Source organism: Petaurus breviceps, unplaced genomic scaffold, assembly GCF_028583685.1.
Source record: "Petaurus breviceps papuanus isolate PSGF00001 unplaced genomic scaffold, PetGlider_PUasm1.0 90865, whole genome shotgun sequence".
In the NCBI taxonomy this organism is placed as follows: domain Eukaryota; kingdom Metazoa; phylum Chordata; class Mammalia; order Diprotodontia; family Petauridae; genus Petaurus; species Petaurus breviceps.
In genome coordinates this window covers 6,631,397-6,648,296 of record NW_027187367.1, presented here as the reverse complement: position 1 = coordinate 6,648,296, position 16,900 = coordinate 6,631,397, and the positions used below count along the sequence as shown (strand labels likewise).

At 45.4% G+C, this 16,900-nt stretch overlaps 3 protein-coding genes across 3 annotated transcripts; 1 reads left to right on the top strand and 2 right to left on the bottom strand.

The window, feature by feature from the left end:
* Positions 1–692: 692 nt before the first annotated feature.
* On the bottom strand, positions 693–3,004 carry B3GALT4 (beta-1,3-galactosyltransferase 4). The gene is made up of 2 exons (XM_069073463.1): positions 2,901–3,004; positions 693–2,532 (listed from the first exon to the last, which is right to left on the bottom strand). The coding sequence occupies exon 2, from the start codon at positions 2,513–2,515 to the stop codon at positions 1,355–1,357; it is 1,161 nt and encodes a 386-aa protein (XP_068929564.1). The 5' UTR covers positions 2,516–2,532; positions 2,901–3,004; the 3' UTR covers positions 693–1,354.
* An 890-nt stretch (positions 3,005–3,894) lies between these two features.
* On the bottom strand, positions 3,895–12,052 carry RPS18 (ribosomal protein S18). Its single transcript, XM_069073423.1, has 6 exons — positions 11,903–12,052; positions 11,234–11,332; positions 5,516–5,602; positions 5,327–5,428; positions 5,134–5,225; positions 3,895–4,015 (listed from the first exon to the last, which is right to left on the bottom strand). The coding sequence occupies exons 1-6, from the start codon at positions 11,903–11,905 to the stop codon at positions 3,940–3,942; spliced, it is 459 nt and encodes a 152-aa protein (XP_068929524.1). The 5' UTR covers positions 11,906–12,052; the 3' UTR covers positions 3,895–3,939.
* A 136-nt stretch (positions 12,053–12,188) lies between these two features.
* Positions 12,189–16,800, top strand: VPS52 (VPS52 subunit of GARP complex). The gene is made up of 9 exons (XM_069073422.1): positions 12,189–12,480; positions 12,838–12,922; positions 13,103–13,155; positions 13,349–13,424; positions 13,615–13,682; positions 15,370–15,545; positions 15,974–16,124; positions 16,393–16,493; positions 16,611–16,800. The coding sequence occupies exons 1-9, from the start codon at positions 12,205–12,207 to the stop codon at positions 16,783–16,785; spliced, it is 1,161 nt and encodes a 386-aa protein (XP_068929523.1). The 5' UTR covers positions 12,189–12,204; the 3' UTR covers positions 16,786–16,800.
* The last annotated feature ends 100 nt before the right edge of the window (positions 16,801–16,900 follow it).

Below are 16,900 nucleotides of genomic sequence, written 5' to 3'. Positions count from 1 at the left end.
ATGTACTCTTGGGTTTGCTGTGGACATTGCTAACAGACCACCCCTAGAGACCTGAAGAACGTACCCCTGTGCACCCTAAAGGAGATCTAGATAAAAAAGTTCTATTAGCACCTTTAGCATCCTCCTGAATGGGGCCTTTGTCACTGTCTTTACATTATGACATTCAGGATATTTCAAGGGGAGGCAGGAACTGACCAAGTGTGTGCCTGCCCTATCTGTGGGAGGAAGCCAGAGCTGAGAATAAGTGGCTATTGCTTGAGAACTGGACACGATTATAGGCATGGCTCTGGAGCTGGAAGGGACCTCAGGACATGTGATCTAACCCTTTCTATTTTAAAGATGACAGTACCAAGGCCCAAGGAGGTGAAGTGATTTGGTTCAGCCACTAGATGGCACGGAAAATTAGTGTGCTGGACCTGACTTGGAATCCTGCCCCAGACACTGGCTGTGTATGCGACCTTGAATAAGTCACAACCTTGCAAATGGGAATAACAATAGCGCCTACCTCACAGGGTTGTTGTGAGGATCAAACGAGATAAAAATGTTACCTAATAAATGTTAGCTATTATTCTCTACCCCCAGTCAGGAAGGTAGTAAACTCAAACATAGAAACATGGGAAAACAAGGCACATATAGGATGTGATCACCAACCTACAAAACTTCCATCCCTTGTTCCTGGATCTGCTTTCTGGGCCAAAGAAAACAGTTCAAGTGGATCCATACCTGGCTTTTCCTAAATACCCTAATTTTTTCTCCTTCTGATTTTCTAATGGCAAAGGAAGTACTTGGGCCTGCTCTCTCCAGCCGATGTGGTTCCCAGAACAGAGCACAATTGAACCAGATTACTGCTAGACTATAACCTCTCTGCTCACCACTCAGTGCATCCTAAAATCACAGTCCTAAGATTAGCTTACTGTGGTCTGATATAAGACAATACACGAAGATGGGGAGACAAGGAGGTTTTACTGAGAAATAGCTATCACCTCCTCCGGCCCCTGAACATACTGCAACTTGGGGGACAGTCTCAACTCTGTCCCCTCTGACCATCTCAGGATCAGGAGGAAGGCTTTTCTTTTCTCCCCTGTTGATTAGGGCCCATCCCTCACATCCAAATGTCTTTGTTCTGAGTCCTCTTCAGGTACTTCCCAGCTTTTAAGAATGTGGAATGGGACTACAGATCAGGTCACCGAGTCCATAAGCTTGGTGACAAGCTGAGACTGTTGGGGAGGAGGGATAAAAGTCCTAGGGCAACTACATCCCAAGTATCCAAACTCCACTGTGGCCCCAGCCCCTTCTAATCCCCTCCTTTTGGCACATCTCCAGCCTCAGTTCTCTTCTGAGGACTCGGGTATCATCAAAAATACCACCAGTTTAGTATCCAACACCTCAGTATTCCCAGAGTTTCCTGAAGCCAGGAGCAGAGTGGCACGTCCCTATTCCCCGAGGAACCCCTCACAAGTTCCCAGGCATTCTTCATCTCCCAAGGCTGCATGTGGTGAGAACTTAGTAAGATCCTCCCAAAGCAGCAGCGGTCAATGGGGTAGCGGGCAGCACCAGCTATCCGTGAGCTGTGGGTGGGGGCAACCCCTACCCTCTTGGCCATCACCCCAACAAAAACGTCCTCTACTGGTATTAGAGGCACACCACCAGCTGCCCTCAGAATCAGCCGCAGGACTGGGGCTGATAACACATACCCAGTGCCTGAACCATAAGGGGGGAAGGGACCCCGGGCAGAAGGCCACTGCACCTCTGATACTTGATGCCGGCTCCCATTCAAGCGGGAAGGGTAAACACTCCAGTGGACATGGCCGAGGTACAGATGGGGCACAGGAGGGTACAGGCTATGGGCACCCTCTAATTCTTTCTCTCCAGTTTTGGCCTTCCTCTCCCCTTGAACAATTTCATCTCTATTAGGATAGTTCTGTTTCAGGTCCTTTCCTCGTTGGTCAAGTTCAGCCACAAGCCCAGGGACATTGATGTAGACATCATCGTCAGTCTTGAGGACATAATGGACGTTGGGGCAGTACCTGGCTGCCCATGCCAGCCCAGTTAAGGTTTTCAGGGTAAGGTTTCGATATGAGTCCATGAAAGCGGCCTGCACGATATCCCCCTTGACCTGGGCTTCCCATTTCAATGCTTCTTTAATATTTTTCCAACGACTATAATCTGGTTCCCCTAGTATAAAAAGTGTCCGGACCAAGTGACCCTGGGTCTCCTGCAGAGCCCCCCAAGAGGATCGAATAGCATCTCTCTGCTCTTGATGCTCAGGTGCAGTGCTCACTAGGATCAGAAGGAAAAGTTGGGAACCAGAACCTCTGCAAACCTCTACATTAGGGATCAGAAAGCGGGGCAAGGAGAGTGGGGGCACAGGTGCAGCTGGGACTGGCTTTGGAGGAGTGAAGAACTCCTTCCTTAGTTCAGAGGGACCAAAGATGACCCAGACACACAGGAATGCCAAAGATGTCAGGAGCATGCATCGTGGATGGAGAAGGCAGGAGGACATGGTGAGCGGCATTCAGATTTGGTAGTGACCTGAAAAGAGAGAAATGGTGGGGAAGGGGGGGGGGAATAAGAAGAGCAGAATTAAGAAGGGATAAGAGTTGGAACATAGGCAGGGATCCCTCTAAGATAAAAGTCATCTGGTTCTCAGCCACCCTCCTGAGATGGCCCTAGCTTTCATCCTTCATCCCTAACTCCCTGTCCGGGACCTAACCTCCTTCTCCCCATCTCCTGCTCCCGGAGAGAATGAGGATAAAGGAGTGGGGGGTGGGGCAATGGATCTGAGAATGCTGATTGCAGAGGACTGAGGAAAGGGCTGACAGATGCCAGGATGGGAAAGGCTGGAGAAGGAAGAGGTAGAAAGGGAGCTGGGGACAAGGGGGCCACCAGGAGTGGGTTACCTTGTGTGCAGCACCCTGATGCCCTAAAGCCTGGCTCCATGGTTGCGCTCGCTGCTTATCAGTGGTGTGCACCCGCCTCATATCCTCGTCATCTCCCTAGTCCCTCCTCCTAGCTTCCCTCCCTTCTTCCCTTCCGCGACACACCCCCAGGGCTGCCGGCGGTCCGCAACCATCCACCGCCTTAGGGCCATAGGGCATCTCCGCGCCGCCCTCCCCCTCCCCCTTCCACCCGCAACTGAGTTTGAGTGATCCCTTCCCATTGTTTCCTTCTGAGCTTCTCTCCATGGCTGTGTCCCTCTGGGGCTGATGAGGCGACGCCGTTTTATCATGGGGAGTTGTCTATTCCCCGACCCGGGCGGGATCTACACTGGGGTCTTCTTGTTAAGCAGCTGCCCACCCCACTCCCCGCCCCTTTCCTCACCTCGCAGAGCCCCTCCAGCACTGGGGGGGGGGGGCCGCTCCCGCCCTTTCTCCACCACGTGGTTGTGACCCGGGGTCTGGAGGGCGAAATCCCTGCGGAGAGGTCTAGCTTCCTTCCCCTAACAGCCAAACTCCACCCCTATGCTTCCTGAAACTGGAGGTCAACAGGTGTCCAGGGCTGTTAGAAGTGGCTCCCCGGGCCGTGTGCTATAAGCACACCTTACCACACAAGGGCCGTGGACTTCATCCCCTATAAGGGAGGTGCTCTGGGACGTCAGCCAGCACCGCCAAACGCCACCAAGTTTCAAATACTCCGCGAGATTTCTCTCATCCAATTAACAAGGCAATTTAATTCCTCCTATTTGATTAAATTGCTCAAACAACAGAGATCAGTGTTTGGGCAGAGCCTTGGCTTGGGACAGTGGCTTAAAAAAAAAAAAAAAGTCAGTGCCCACATTCTTCTCCCGGAGAAGCCTTTGGTGAAAAAGGAAGGCATCTTGCACATAGCAGGTGCTTATTAACTGAACCAAAGAGTCATGCTTTTAAGAGGGGCAGAAACCAGACAAAAGGACAATTTTGTTATAAACTATTTATTAACAGACAAGGCCAGTGAAGTAGTTTACTTCTTCTTGGACACACCCACAGTGCGACCCCTGCGGCCTGTAGTCTTGGTGTGCTGGCCTCGGACCCGGAGACTAGAAAAGAAAAGGGATAAAGATCAGTTGGCAGCCAAGAGGTCTGATGAGAACTTACTATTGTGTGATCGTTTCCCTTTGCCCTTCATAATCCTGACACTGCTTGTACAAGTAAAACTCAATATATTCATAGGCTAAAATGGAATTGTTTCCCTCCCCCAAAATGTGTCCTCCTAAGCTTTACAACTACGCCAATATAATGCCATATTCTTCCAAGGAATCCAGGAGATTTCAAACAAAAATGACCCTTATCCTGTTATCAAGTCCCTCCTCTTTCCACATAAATTTCACTCCTTCCAATACCCACAAGTTCCACCCAAGGTTCAGGCCCTTGTTACTTCTCAGCTATATATTTGAAATTTTTAAAAAATATTTCCCAATTATATTAAAATGTTTTTAGCCACTTCTCTTCTAAAAATTTTGAGTTCAGGGGTGGCTAGGAGGCGTAAGTGAATAGAGTACCCTGGAGTCAGGAGGACCTGAGTTCAAATCTTAAAACATTAACACAAAAACTAGCCGTGCGATCTTGGGCAAGTCACTTAACCCCAACTGACCTCCAAAAAAAGCAAAAAAAAAAAAAAAAAAAAAAAAGAGTTCAAAATCCCCCCTCCCTCTCAGAAGGTAAGCAATGTACCACCTATATTTTAATAGAATTGGTTTTGGCCTTCAGTTTCCCCCCTCAAAAATCCTTTTCAGTGACCCAAAACAATAAGGTCAGACCAAATTACCATGTCACTCCTTTGTTTGAAAAGGTTCTTTCCTTTCCTACAAAATAAGAACTCTTAATCCTACCTAGTATTTAAGGCCCTCCATACTTGGGAGTGGGGGAGGACAAGAACACACCTCTTTGGCTTTTCCTTCTTTACTATTTATTCTTGCCCTACTTACCCATACTGCTCAACTTTGTTAGAGATATACACTTACTACATTCTTACATGGCTATTTTTTGTATATAATTTCATCTTCCCAGACCATAATGTGGAGGAAGCTAAGTTTCAATCACTCATATCCCCAGTGTTTCATACTTCATAGGATACTTCACAAATGCAAGTCAGAAGGTACAGTGGATAGTTAATACAGGTTCTGAGTGCTTTCCTTATCACCCCCATCTAACTCACCCCCAGAAATGCCGAAGCCCACGGTGTGCCCGAATCTTCTTCAGTCGCTCCAGATCTTCACGAAGCTTATTGTCCAGACCGTTGGCCAGAACCTGTACAGGTAAACAGCAAATACAATTCTCTACTACCCTGTCTTATAAAATTAAGAGTGATATCTTAACCTGCCCCCTGTTCTATGACCTCCCTGCCCTACCTGGCTGTATTTTCCATCCTTTACATCCTTCTGTCTGTTAAGGAACCAGTCTGGAATCTTGTATTGCCGGGGATTCTGCATGATGGTGATCACACGCTCCACCTATGATGGGAGGGGAACATGTAGCACAAGCCCAAAGCTCCCTTCTAGAACAGATGCTCCCCTCACTCACTTCCAGTAACTTCTTACCTCATCTTCAGTGAGCTCACCAGCCCTTTTGGTGAGGTCAATGTCTGCTTTCCTCAATACTACATGGGCATATCTTCGACCCACACCCTGAAGGAAAAATGAGTGTAAGAAGGCAACATCAGCAAGGAGAAACATCTTTATACAGCAACAGTTATTTCCATCTAGCCAATACTGCTTACTATGTACAGTTCTTAGGCAATAAGATGTTTAGGCCTTTGTTTTTAAGGACCGAAATTTAGCAATCCTACAAAATCATAAATGTGATTCTCTACCCCTCAAGCCTTTACTATCCTAACTTGGCCTAATTGCCCCTGTAGGTCCTACCCTCCCTTCCTATAAACACTCTCCATTTTGTCTGACTAGGAAAGAACACATCTCCCCAACCCTGGAATATTATACACTTCTCACTTAAAGTAGCCTGTGATCATATTAGCTTTTTGGGCTGTCATATCTGCAGTTCAATACCCACCCCACCCCCCAGCAATTGAGTACTTTGGACCAAAGCAGGCCAAGGACTCACATTTCATAACCCAACAGGTACATTCAATTACAGCAACAACAAAAAAATACCACCTGTTTTTTTCCCCAATGTGCCTATCCTTTCACTGTGGGAGGAGCTACATGGTCCTCCAAGAACAGAGGCTCCCATCCAATGTTATAAAATACCAATGCTTTTATTCTTAAATGTCACCCCCCCCCAAGTTTCTTCTACCTCTAATGTTATTTTAATGGTCTAATTACTGCTAATACCAACATTCTCACCTCATACTATAAACACATATCCCACTTTTTCCAGACTGTAGCTGTGTTACCCTGGACAAATAAGAAATGGTACCTTGCACCTTACTGGCACAGTTAGGCATTACAGTAGGTAGTGTTAGACCTGGAGTCAGGAAGACCATAATTCAAATTTGAGCTCAGATACTTTACTATTTGTTTCCTCATCTGTAAAATGAGGATAATAGCAACCATATCAAAGATGCTGTAAAGATTAAATGAGAAAATTTTTGTAAAGTGCTTTGAATAACTTCAAATATAGAAAAAAGGGATCAATCAGTTCATTACTGTTAGCAAGAATTCTAAGGCACATAGGATACAAATAAAGGCAAAAATATGGTCTCTGCCTTCAAACAAGGTGCTCACATTTAAATAGTGGAAGCAACGTGCAAGTAACTGTGTTAAGTTAAGTGCAGTGTAGAGAGTAGGGAAGGGACTAGCAGTGTATGGGAGGACATGGGAGGCTGAGATTCAAACAGTAAAAGTAAAAATCTGTTTTAAAGGATGGTCAGATTGTAAAGAGCTTTGAATGCCAAATAAAACTTTACTGAATAAAATGGGTGGCATTATCAGACCTGTTTTTTAGAAAAATCACTGTTGAGTGGTTTGTAATGGCTGGAGGCTTGAAGCAGGGAGACCAAAGAGAAGGCTATATATTGCAAAGTGTGGTGATGACCCTGCATCAGGATAGGCAGATGTGTGGAGGGAAGAGAATGACAGAACTTGATAACAATGGTAACAATAATGGGCAAAGATGAGGATCTGAGGGTGACACCAAGGTTGCAAGCTCAAGTAATTGTAGGGCTGGTGGTACCCTCAGCAGTAAAAGGGCAGTTTGGAAGGAGGGTTTTAGGTCAAAGGTAAATGCTTTTTCAGACAGGCTGGGTTCTATGACTGGCAGAAAGAATAGTAAAGATGATGCTTATTCCACTAAGTATAAAGGGTACCAGCCACCATCAATAAGGCAGCAATCATAAGAGGTTGGGGTTGACATAATGACTCCATTCTGTGTTTTCACTGCTTTCTGTCTGCTGGAATCAAATAGGTCATTCAGTTTCAGCAGGACTCTGCTGCCTGCCTGATCTTGTTCATTTTAGTGTCCCTGTTAAATAGTCCTGCTCTTTGGTGGTAGTTTAAGGAAACTTATGAAAAACTAAACAATTTCAATTTAAGGACAGGAAACTTGGAGCCAGTAACAAAATTTTCTTAAAATTACTCTAGCAGAGAATCCTATGTTAAAGGTAAGGAGACAAAGTTGTTGCAATAATTCCTAGAGAATGAGAAAGAGCCTAAATTAGGAATGCTTAGGGCAGAAATGCAAGGGGGCAAATTGGTGAGTTAAATGACTTAAAAACCTTACCGTTACAACCCTAAGAGGATGAAATACCTGATGCACAATAAATAATGTGTACCATTAGGTCACTGAATCATATGCTAAAAAGAACCTCAAACATTTAGATCAACCTTGACAGATGCACATTCAACCTCTCCTAATTGCTGTCAAGTTTTTTCTTAGATTAAGTGGAAATATAGTTCCCTCCTAATAACATGGATCTAGAATTTAGGACTTCTGAGGCTACAAGGAGGCCTAGGGAGTCTTGCCCAAGGTCACATAGGTAGTATTGGGTTTCCTTCCTCTATTAGTTTTATTCAACTCTTTGTGACCCCACTTGGGGTCTTGTCATTTCCTTTTCTAGCTCATTTTACAGATAAGGAACTGGGCAAACAGGGTTAAATGACTTGCCCAGGGTAACATAGAGTCTGAGGCCAGGTTTTAACTCAAAGTCTTCCTAATTCCAAGTCCAGTATTACCCACTTCATTTAGCTGCCTGGCTCTTATAGCCTTTCAAATATTTAAAAGCTATGACCCTTGTCAGGCGTCTTCCCTAGGCAAAATACACTGATCCCTTTCAACAGCAAATTCATGACATCAGATTTCTGAATCCTCAGCACTTGAATGGTTCTTTTCTCCACCCATTCCAGTTTACCTGGCTTAACTGCAGACTGTACCTTCCCCCAAATCAGACTTGTATGAAACCTAAACACTGCCTATAATTACTGTTTTTCATATATAACCCCCTCCCAACAATCTCATTTTATGCCATGAATTGTCTGCATACTGTAATGCAGAGGTGTCACACACTAGGTCCTTAACATCCCCCCTCCTCCAGTAGCCTGAATGCCCCAAATGAAAATGTAATTGGGAAATGTTATCTGAGTTTCTAATTCAATATGTGCTTCCCAGGGAACCTTCTGTATATTTTAGTGTTTATTGTTTCTTTCTGAGTTGACACTATTGCTATAGAAAAGCAGGTAGGTGGCAGAAGTAGATAGATCATGGGACCTGGGGTCAGGAAGACCCACTTCAAACCCACTCCCACACTAGCTGTGTGACCCTGGTTAAGCCATGTAACTCTGTTTGCCTGTCTCCTCATCTGTAAAAGGAAATAGCATACGATTCCAGTGTCTTGGCCAAAATCCCAGTCAGACACAAACTAAAAAAACTGCTATAGAACATGCTTGCCCTTAATGGTCCAAAGTTGTCTTGTAAAAGAGTTTATACCTAAGTCTTGTCTTCAGATTCCCACTATCACATCTAATCCAAACCCTAACCCAAAGAGCTAGAAGAGGTGGGCCTTCAACCTCAACACCTCCAGATATAGCCCATAATGCCTTTGGCTAGTTCTAATATGTACTGGGTTGTTTGTTTTTCTTATATCAAACTTGAAAGGTTTTATTAACTTTTAGTTCTGATTTCTTTTCTATGTAACAGTTTAAAAATACTTTTTTTTTTTAAAGAAAAACTGCTCTGGCAGGCTCTCTCCCATTTTGGTAAACATCCTGGCTCTAGGGTCAGAGGAAATGGATATAAATTCTGTCTGAAGTGTTACTATTTATGTGACCATAGGGAGCCATAACTTCTGAGTCTCTGAACTTTCCTCATTTGTAAAATAATGGGTTCAGACCAGACTAGATCAGAGTGTCTTAAATCTTTTTTTGTGTCACGAACACCCACCTCCACCTTTGGCAGTCTGGTGAAAACTACAAATTTCCTCAGAATGTTTAAATATGCATAAAATCAAATTGTAATGGAAACTATATATTGAAAGTTATTAAGCTATCAAATCCCCTAATTTGTAATATATCTAGCAGTGGCTCCAATAACTACAGTAATTTCAAAGTAGTGATAAGCCAAAATGATATACTGAGTTATCTACATACAGATACTGTGGTTTGCTGCCTAACTTTACAAAAGGAAATGCTAAACTACTGTTAGCAGTTAGTAAAAATAACCCCCCCTCCCATTACTAAGAACTCCTGTATTAGATGACCTGAGGTCCCTGCCCACACTAGATTTGAACCTCTGACAAACCCTTTCCAGGCCAAACATAGTAAGTTTAGTCAATATCAAGTATCTACTATTTATTTGCAAGACTAGCTGGGCAAGGGGAAGGAGGCTGAGTGCCCATCCTGAAGGAGTATGCTATCTACTACAAGCTGCAACCACAAACATACAATAATTGAGGAAGCACAATCCAGGGGTGAGGAACAACCTATATGAAGGCAGAAGATGGAATGTCCAGCCCTAGGAACATTTAACACAATTATCACTGTCATTTAAATTGTGTGAGAGATTCAGATTTTGAAAGGCTGAGCCTCTTGACTTCCTTAAGTACTATCCATATACCCATCTTCTACAGGAAATTTTTCCCATCCCTCTCAATTCCATTGCCTTCTGTTGATTATTTCCACTTTATCCTAGACATAGCTAGTTTGTATAATTCTTTGCAGGTTGTCTTTCCCATTACACGAGGGTGGAACTCCTTGAGAGCACACACTTTTACCTTTTTTTGCATCCCAAGCACTTACTAAGATGCTTGAAACAGCAACTTAATAATTGACCGCCCCCTTGTTTGCCTCTATGTTTTGCTCCTTATCTACTTACTGCCTTAATTTAAAGGCCTTCCTAAATGCTGTTACAGAACAGAAACAGGGAAGTTTGTATTTGGGGGAGAATGAGAAGCCTGACCCTCTGGTTTCAATCCAACTTGGACTTTTTTTTTTAGAACAGTGATTGCAGTTTCCATTTTTTGGGAAAAAAAGGAAGGCCTAGTTTCAAATCCCACCTTAGCAGAGTAAAAAAAAAGAAAAAGCACAGCTAGACTATTGACACAGATTAAAATCAACAAGTATTTACACAAAAAAAGCACCGTACAAAGAATTGCAGGAGAAAGATCACTGTAGTCCTGATGGGCAAAGTCTAGTAAAATAGGACATATTACAAAACAAAGTGCAATAAAAGCAGACACCAAAAATGTCTTAAGAAAAAAAAAATCCAAGCTAGATGGTTAAAATAATTAAAAGTAGTTTAGGTTACTTATACATTAGGGAACTTTTCTAAGCAAATGTCTCCTACTTGTCTTCCCAACTATGTTTCAAGCTTTAGTGAAGGCTAGAACTGACACAGATTATATATTTATATATTTAGAGTTGAAAAGGATCTCAAAGATCACTCACCAACTCCATCTTTGTAAAGGTGAAGATAGCCAACTTAAAGAGAGCTTTCGCAAACTGTCCAAATAAGGGCATCTGAACCCAGGACTACAAAGCCAGCACTATATGCCATTCTGCCTGTGCCTCCTAGCACTGTGCAAGTACCACATGCTAATGTACGTAAAATACATTGACTCACACAGACTTAATGAGATCTGGTAAGGCGGGGTGAAGCGCAGTACAACTCCTAAAAGAATAAATGTTTACATTGATACATACCGGTTTACTGTAGAACTACTTTTGTGTTTATTATATTATGTTTTACTTCAAGTAACCCTCATCTTTTATGGAGAAGGGTACTCCTCATGCCCCAAGCTTGTAGTGGTCTCTTTAAAATTCATTTTTTGCCCTACCTTCCCGATCCAGACCTCTGTGACTGGCCCTTACCTTGATGGCTGTGATGGCAAAAGCTATTTTCCGCCTTCCATCAATGTTGGTGTTGAGCACTCTCAAAATGTGCTGGAACTTCTCGGGGATTACAAGAGACTAGGGGATCGAGACAGCAGGAACAATTTTCGTAAACAGAAGTCAGTCACAGGGTGTACAACACCAAGAATTCCTTATACAGTCAGGAAGAAGCCCCAAGTTATACGCTAAAAGTCGTAGCAGCCAGACCCTCTCCTCTAGCCCTTAAAAACATATAAGGGGGTGAGATCACCCACCTTAGCCCTACAGGAAAACCAGGTCGGTCATGCCTGGGCATGACCCTGGAAGCTCCCTAGGAAGCCGAAAAACGACGGCAAAGTGTGAGAAGCAAGTCAAGGAGGTGAGACTCCCTGCTTTTGAGTAGAACCACCCCCGCCTGGAGGTGGGGGATCCAGGGTGACACCCGCCTCCCCCAGCGCCATTCTCCGTCCCTCCTCTCCAAGGACCCAGGAGCCGGTTCCACACCCGAGACCTTCCGCCCTCGCCTAACCGCCCGGGCGTGCTCAGCAATCTCGCCGGCAAACTGCAGCCCTCTGGGTCGGGTCGCCCTCGAAGAGTCCCCGGTTCGGTCCGCAAACCCCCGACCCCGATGTCGCCGGATACCTAGACCGGGTTGGGAGTCAGCCTTACCATGGCTGCAACGGCGGCGTGAGAGCCTTCTCTGGAAGAGGAAACGGAAGTTACGTACTCGCCTTATATAGTAGCCCTCGAGGGAGGGGAGAAGAGGGAGGGGGGGGGAAAGAAGAGAGAAGGCTTCATGAATACAAGAAGGCATTTCCTGATCTTAAACGTTTGTAGTGACATAACTTCCGGGAGGGGGCGTTCCGAAGGGCAACGCTTGGCACCGTCATTTCCGTTGTGCACTTTTAAGTACCGTCCGTTCCGGAAACGAAGGCTCACTGAAGTTAAGGTTCCGAGCAGGTAGTGTGTCAATGCCGGTTTCTAAAGAAGGACTCAAGCGAACGACCCCGGGGATTGGCGAAACGATTTTCACGCGCACGCCCTTGGGTCACAGCGTCAGTCTTGCGCCTGTCTTGCGGGTCCTGACTTGGTTCCCCCATCGTCAACCCATGGAGTTGACGGAGCTGTTTCTAAAGACACCTGGCGGAAGTAGCCGAGGGGGCGGGGCAGCGGCGGCAGGAATGGCAGCTGCCGGGCCTTTGCTGTCGGCCGGCGCCTCAGACTTGGATGAAGACGAGAATGCCCTGGTGAGGGGACCGCGTCTGCGCTCCCCCCGCGAGGCTGGGAGTTGGGGGTGGGGTGGGGCTTGTGCGGCTGCGCCGAGTCCGGGCTGTCACCCCCCCCCCCCCCTCCCCCGCTCCCGGAGCTCCCCAGGTCGGAGCCTGGGGCCTCCGGCGCCGTGATAGCTTTCCCCGGAAAGTGGCGGCTTCAACTCTCCACCCCATCGCCTCAGTGTTTCCCTCTGTATGGGAGGCGTGTGCTGTCATGGCCACCATCCCAGTATACGAGCATTTTTTCCGCAATGGTTGGGCTTTGGTGGGGGTTGCCCCTCCCCCCATGTCATATTCCTTCCGCATCTCGTCTGCTAACTGCTCTCTCTCCAGGGGAGCGGCCCCGGGCTCCAAGAGCCACTGCAGCTCGGAGAGCTGGATATCACATCTGATGAATTCATCCTAGATGAAGTTGATGGTGAGGGATCATTAGATCCTAGGAAATGGGGGTGGGGTGGGGGCGGACCAGGAATGACCCTGGATTTTGAGTTTCAAAAGTGAGGATGGTCTGGAATGGGGAAAGCTGTTCCTGTGGGGAACGGTCCCGGGAGGGAAAGAACTGTATGTCTGTATCCTCATAATTTATCTCTGGTTGTAGTTCATATTCAGGCAAATCTAGAAGATGACTTGGTAAAGGAGGCTCTTAAAACGGTGAGACTTCCTGCAATATTCTCCGTTCCTTGTTCTCCATCCTTCCATTTCACACTTAGTAATCTTTCCTAGTGTCTTCCATGCTGAGATCCCCTGATAGTTTTCTATAATATTAACCGCCAACCTTCCCCTGTAGAGCATCAAGCTCTTCGATTTCTTTCCACTTAGATTGTCTTCTTTTTGGTCCTCCCAGGGTGTGGATCTACGTCATTATTCAAAGCAGGTGGAACTGGAGCTCCAGCAGATAGAACAGAAATCTATTCGGGATTGTATCCTCAGGGGAAAAGAGGGAAGTTTCTGTCACTGACTTGAGGGATGAGGTGGAAGGTATAGCCAGGATTGGCTCCTCTCATCCCAGGTATGACACGTGAAAAGGTGGGTGGTTCACATGTGAGGATTCTTCAGAGATTTGGGGACCCCTGTCCTTTTTGTGAATCCTCTTAACTGCCTATGGCTCAGATATCCAGGAAAGTGAGAACATAGCATCACTACACAACCAGATCACAGCCTGCGATGCTGTCCTTGAGGTAAGTGACCCAGTTTTTCATGTGATCCCCAAGATTCTATGAGATATGAATTGGCATGTAGACAGTTGTACCATTTCTAAGGTCCATGGCACAATGTATCAACCAGTATTTATTTAGTGCCTATAATATGATAATATAACATAATATGCTCAGAGCTTTGCTAAACACTTTAATACAAAGAGAGACAGATTAGTCCCTGCCTTCAAGGGACTTACACTTAATGGGAAGAGAGGGACAGGTACAACATTTATATACAGGATACAAGTTACTTTTGGGAGGTGTTGCACTAGTAACTGGAGGGATGAGAAAAGGCTTCATGTAGAAAGTAGCACTTGAACTAAGTTTTGAAGGAAACTAGAGATCCCTAGAAGACAGAAGTGAGGGAGCCATTGAAGTTTATTAAATAGGGAGTGATATATACCAAATGGTTTACCTCCTGCCTTGCTACTGTACCCTAAAGGCTATGAGGTTTTTTCCAAATCTGACTTGCAGCAGGAATATGTTATGTGTGTTGCCTCTCCCTATTAGCATACAAAGAGCAGGGACTGTCTTGCTTTTCTGTTTTTAATTTCCATTGCTTATCACATATAAGTCCTTAGTAAATTCTTTTTCACTCATGCTTTAGGAAAGTTACTTTGGGGACTATGTAGAAGATGTTTTGTAGTAGGGAGAGAGTTGAGTTGAGTCAGGGAGACTAAATAGGAGGCTGTGGCAATACTATAGACAAGAGGAGATGAGGGCTTGAACTAGTCTGATGGCTGTAGCAGGGGAAAGGGCTGGACGTAAGAGATGCTAAGGAGATGGAAATTATAAGATCTGGAAGCCAATTAAATATGTAGGGTGAAAGAGAATGAGGAGTCAAGCTTGACTTCAAGGTTGGTGACTGGGAAGTATTTTTGATCATAATAGGAAAGTTCGAAAGGGGTGAGTTTGGAAGAAAAGATAATAAGTTCTGTTTTGGATGTGTTGAGTTCCATGTGCCTGAAGGATATCCAATTCGTGAGAGCTCATTTGGTTACTGATACATAGAGCTGGGAGATAAGAGGCCCAGGATAGATCCTTGGGGTACACAGACGGGGGAAATGACATGGATGATGATCCAGCAAAGAAGAATAAGACAGTATAGTCAGGCAGATAGGTGGAGAACCAAGATAAGAGTTACAAAAACCGAGAAGGGGAGAATATCTAAAAGGACATGGTGGTCATGTCAGGTAACATCAAATATTATAGAGAGGCAAATAAGGATAAAGACTGAGAATATGCCATTAGATTTGGTAAGTAATAAATCACTGGTGACTTTAGGGAGCAGTTTCAGTTCTTGATCATGAAGTATAATACATGAATGTGAGATCAGGGATGTGACCATCATCATGTGTAGCTGAGGTAAAGTGGAAGAGTAGGTCCTGGGAATTGAGCAGATTGAAAGCACTATCTCAAGACCTGATATCCTTCATGTCTCTCACATAGGACTAGATGCTAGAGTTGGATGAGAGTGTATTTAGCCTTCTTTCCCTTCTATGATCCCCATAATCCATGTCCTGTAGGTGATCTACACTCCTTTTGTTCATAGAGCATTTATAGATATTTCTGCAGGGATACCTCACTCTCTTCCCAAATATCTTTGCTTCAAGTCCTATGATGGTTTCATTACCCTCCATAAAATGCCTTCTATTTCCTTCCCTTTTAGCGCATGGAACAGATGCTGGGTGCTTTCCAGAGTGACCTTAGCTCCATTAGCTCAGAGATTCGGACACTGCAGGAGCAATCTGGAGCCATGAATGTTCGACTCCGGAACCGCCAGGCTGTTCGTGGGAGACTTGGGGAGCTTGTTGATGGTTTGGTTGTACCCTCTGCCCTGGTCACGTAAGTCACCTGATATCATGAATCACTTGGGTCACAGATTAGAGTCAATTCTATATATTTTAGACAGATTAGTGCTTCCTTTTCTTATTAAGTGTCTTGGAGTCAGGTAAACTTGGGGTGGGGCAAAGGTTATTCAGTAAAACTGAGGAGTTTGTGGTTACATTGATGAGCATTTCCTCTGGTCAAATCACTTGAGTCAGGGTCAAAAAATAGGAATCATCTTGGGTCAGCCATTTCTTCAGTGGTGTCACCAGAGATCCCATGGGAATCAGGGGGCTTATTAAAGTCATGTAACTCCTTCTCCCTCACACCTCAGGGGATGGAGAGGAGTCTTGATAAAGGGATAATTGTTCTTGCGAGGGTTTCTGGGGGTACTTGTTTTCTCTTTGCCACACAACAACTTGCCCTCTCCTCTGCGCATACCCCAGGGCAATCCTGGAGGCACCGGTGACAGATCCTCGGTTCTTGGAGCAGCTTCAAGAGCTGGATGCCAAGGCAGCTGCTGTCAGAGAGCAGGAAGCTCGTGGGACAGCAGCCTGCGCAGATGTCAGGGGTGTGCTGGACCGGCTTAGGGTCAAGGTGGGGATGAGGATGATAGTGCCCCCCAGTGACCCTTGAGACTTCCAGAATATTCTCTCCCAAGACTTCCCCACTCCCCAAATAGATAATGCCCTCTACCTTCCAATCTCTAGGAAATTCTATGTGAAATCTTCAGAAACTCAGAGAAGTTTCCTCTATCAATCTCACTATTATTCCCTCCCCCCTAGTGCCCAGTCCCCTGGCCCCCCAGTCCCTTTAACTGTGAGAGGGGTTCCTTTCCTTACAATATGTGGCCCTTTCCCATCAGGCTGTGGCTAAGATCCGAGAGTTCGTCCTGCAGAAGATTTATTCATTTAGAAAACCGATGACTAACTATCAGATCCCACAGACTGCCTTGCTCAAATACAGGTCACAATTGGGGGACAAGGAGTGAGGAGGGGCATTAGGGTTTGGGAGAGCCAGGGCAAAAAGTGGGGGGTACTCTTTCTGAGCCTTGCCATGGAATTTTTCTCATGGAAACTACAGGTTTTTCTATCAGTTTTTGCTGGGAAATGAGCGAGCAACAGCAAGAGAGATCAGGGACGAGTATGTGGAGACGCTGGGCAAGGTTTATCTGTCATACTCTCGCTCCTACCTGGGGAGGCTCATGAAGGTTCAGGTAAAACTGGAGGTAGTTAAGGGGGGTGCCAGCCAAAGATGAGATGGGGGAAGGGAAGGAAGACCCTACTGAGATATATCTTAACTGAGTCAGGGGTAGTGGGTGTAGACATAGTGCTTTGTTTTCCTCGGTTTGTTTTGTTTTTGGGAGGGGGGGG

What these genes read in the sequence shown, in the direction of transcription:
- B3GALT4 (XM_069073463.1), bottom strand. Translation starts at nt 2,515, where the DNA reads ATGCCGCTCACCATGTCCTCCTGCCTTCTCCATCCACGATGCATGCTC.
- RPS18 (XM_069073423.1), bottom strand. An exon ending in AGGATGGAAAATACAGCCAG is followed by an intron (nt 5,226 to 5,326) that starts GTAGGGCAGGGA and finishes TTACCTGTACAG; the next exon opens with GTTCTGGCCAACGGTCTGGA. An exon ending in GGGCTTCGGCATTTCTGGGG is followed by an intron (nt 4,016 to 5,133) that starts GTGAGTTAGATG and finishes TTTCTTTTCTAG; the next exon opens with TCTCCGGGTCCGAGGCCAGC.
- VPS52 (XM_069073422.1), top strand. Translation starts at nt 12,205, where the DNA reads ATGCCGGTTTCTAAAGAAGGACTCAAGCGAACGACCCCGGGGATTGGC. An exon ending in ATGAAGACGAGAATGCCCTG is followed by an intron (nt 12,481 to 12,837) that starts GTGAGGGGACCG and finishes CTCTCTCTCCAG; the next exon opens with GGGAGCGGCCCCGGGCTCCA. An exon ending in CCTGCGATGCTGTCCTTGAG is followed by an intron (nt 13,683 to 15,369) that starts GTAAGTGACCCA and finishes CTTCCCTTTTAG; the next exon opens with CGCATGGAACAGATGCTGGG.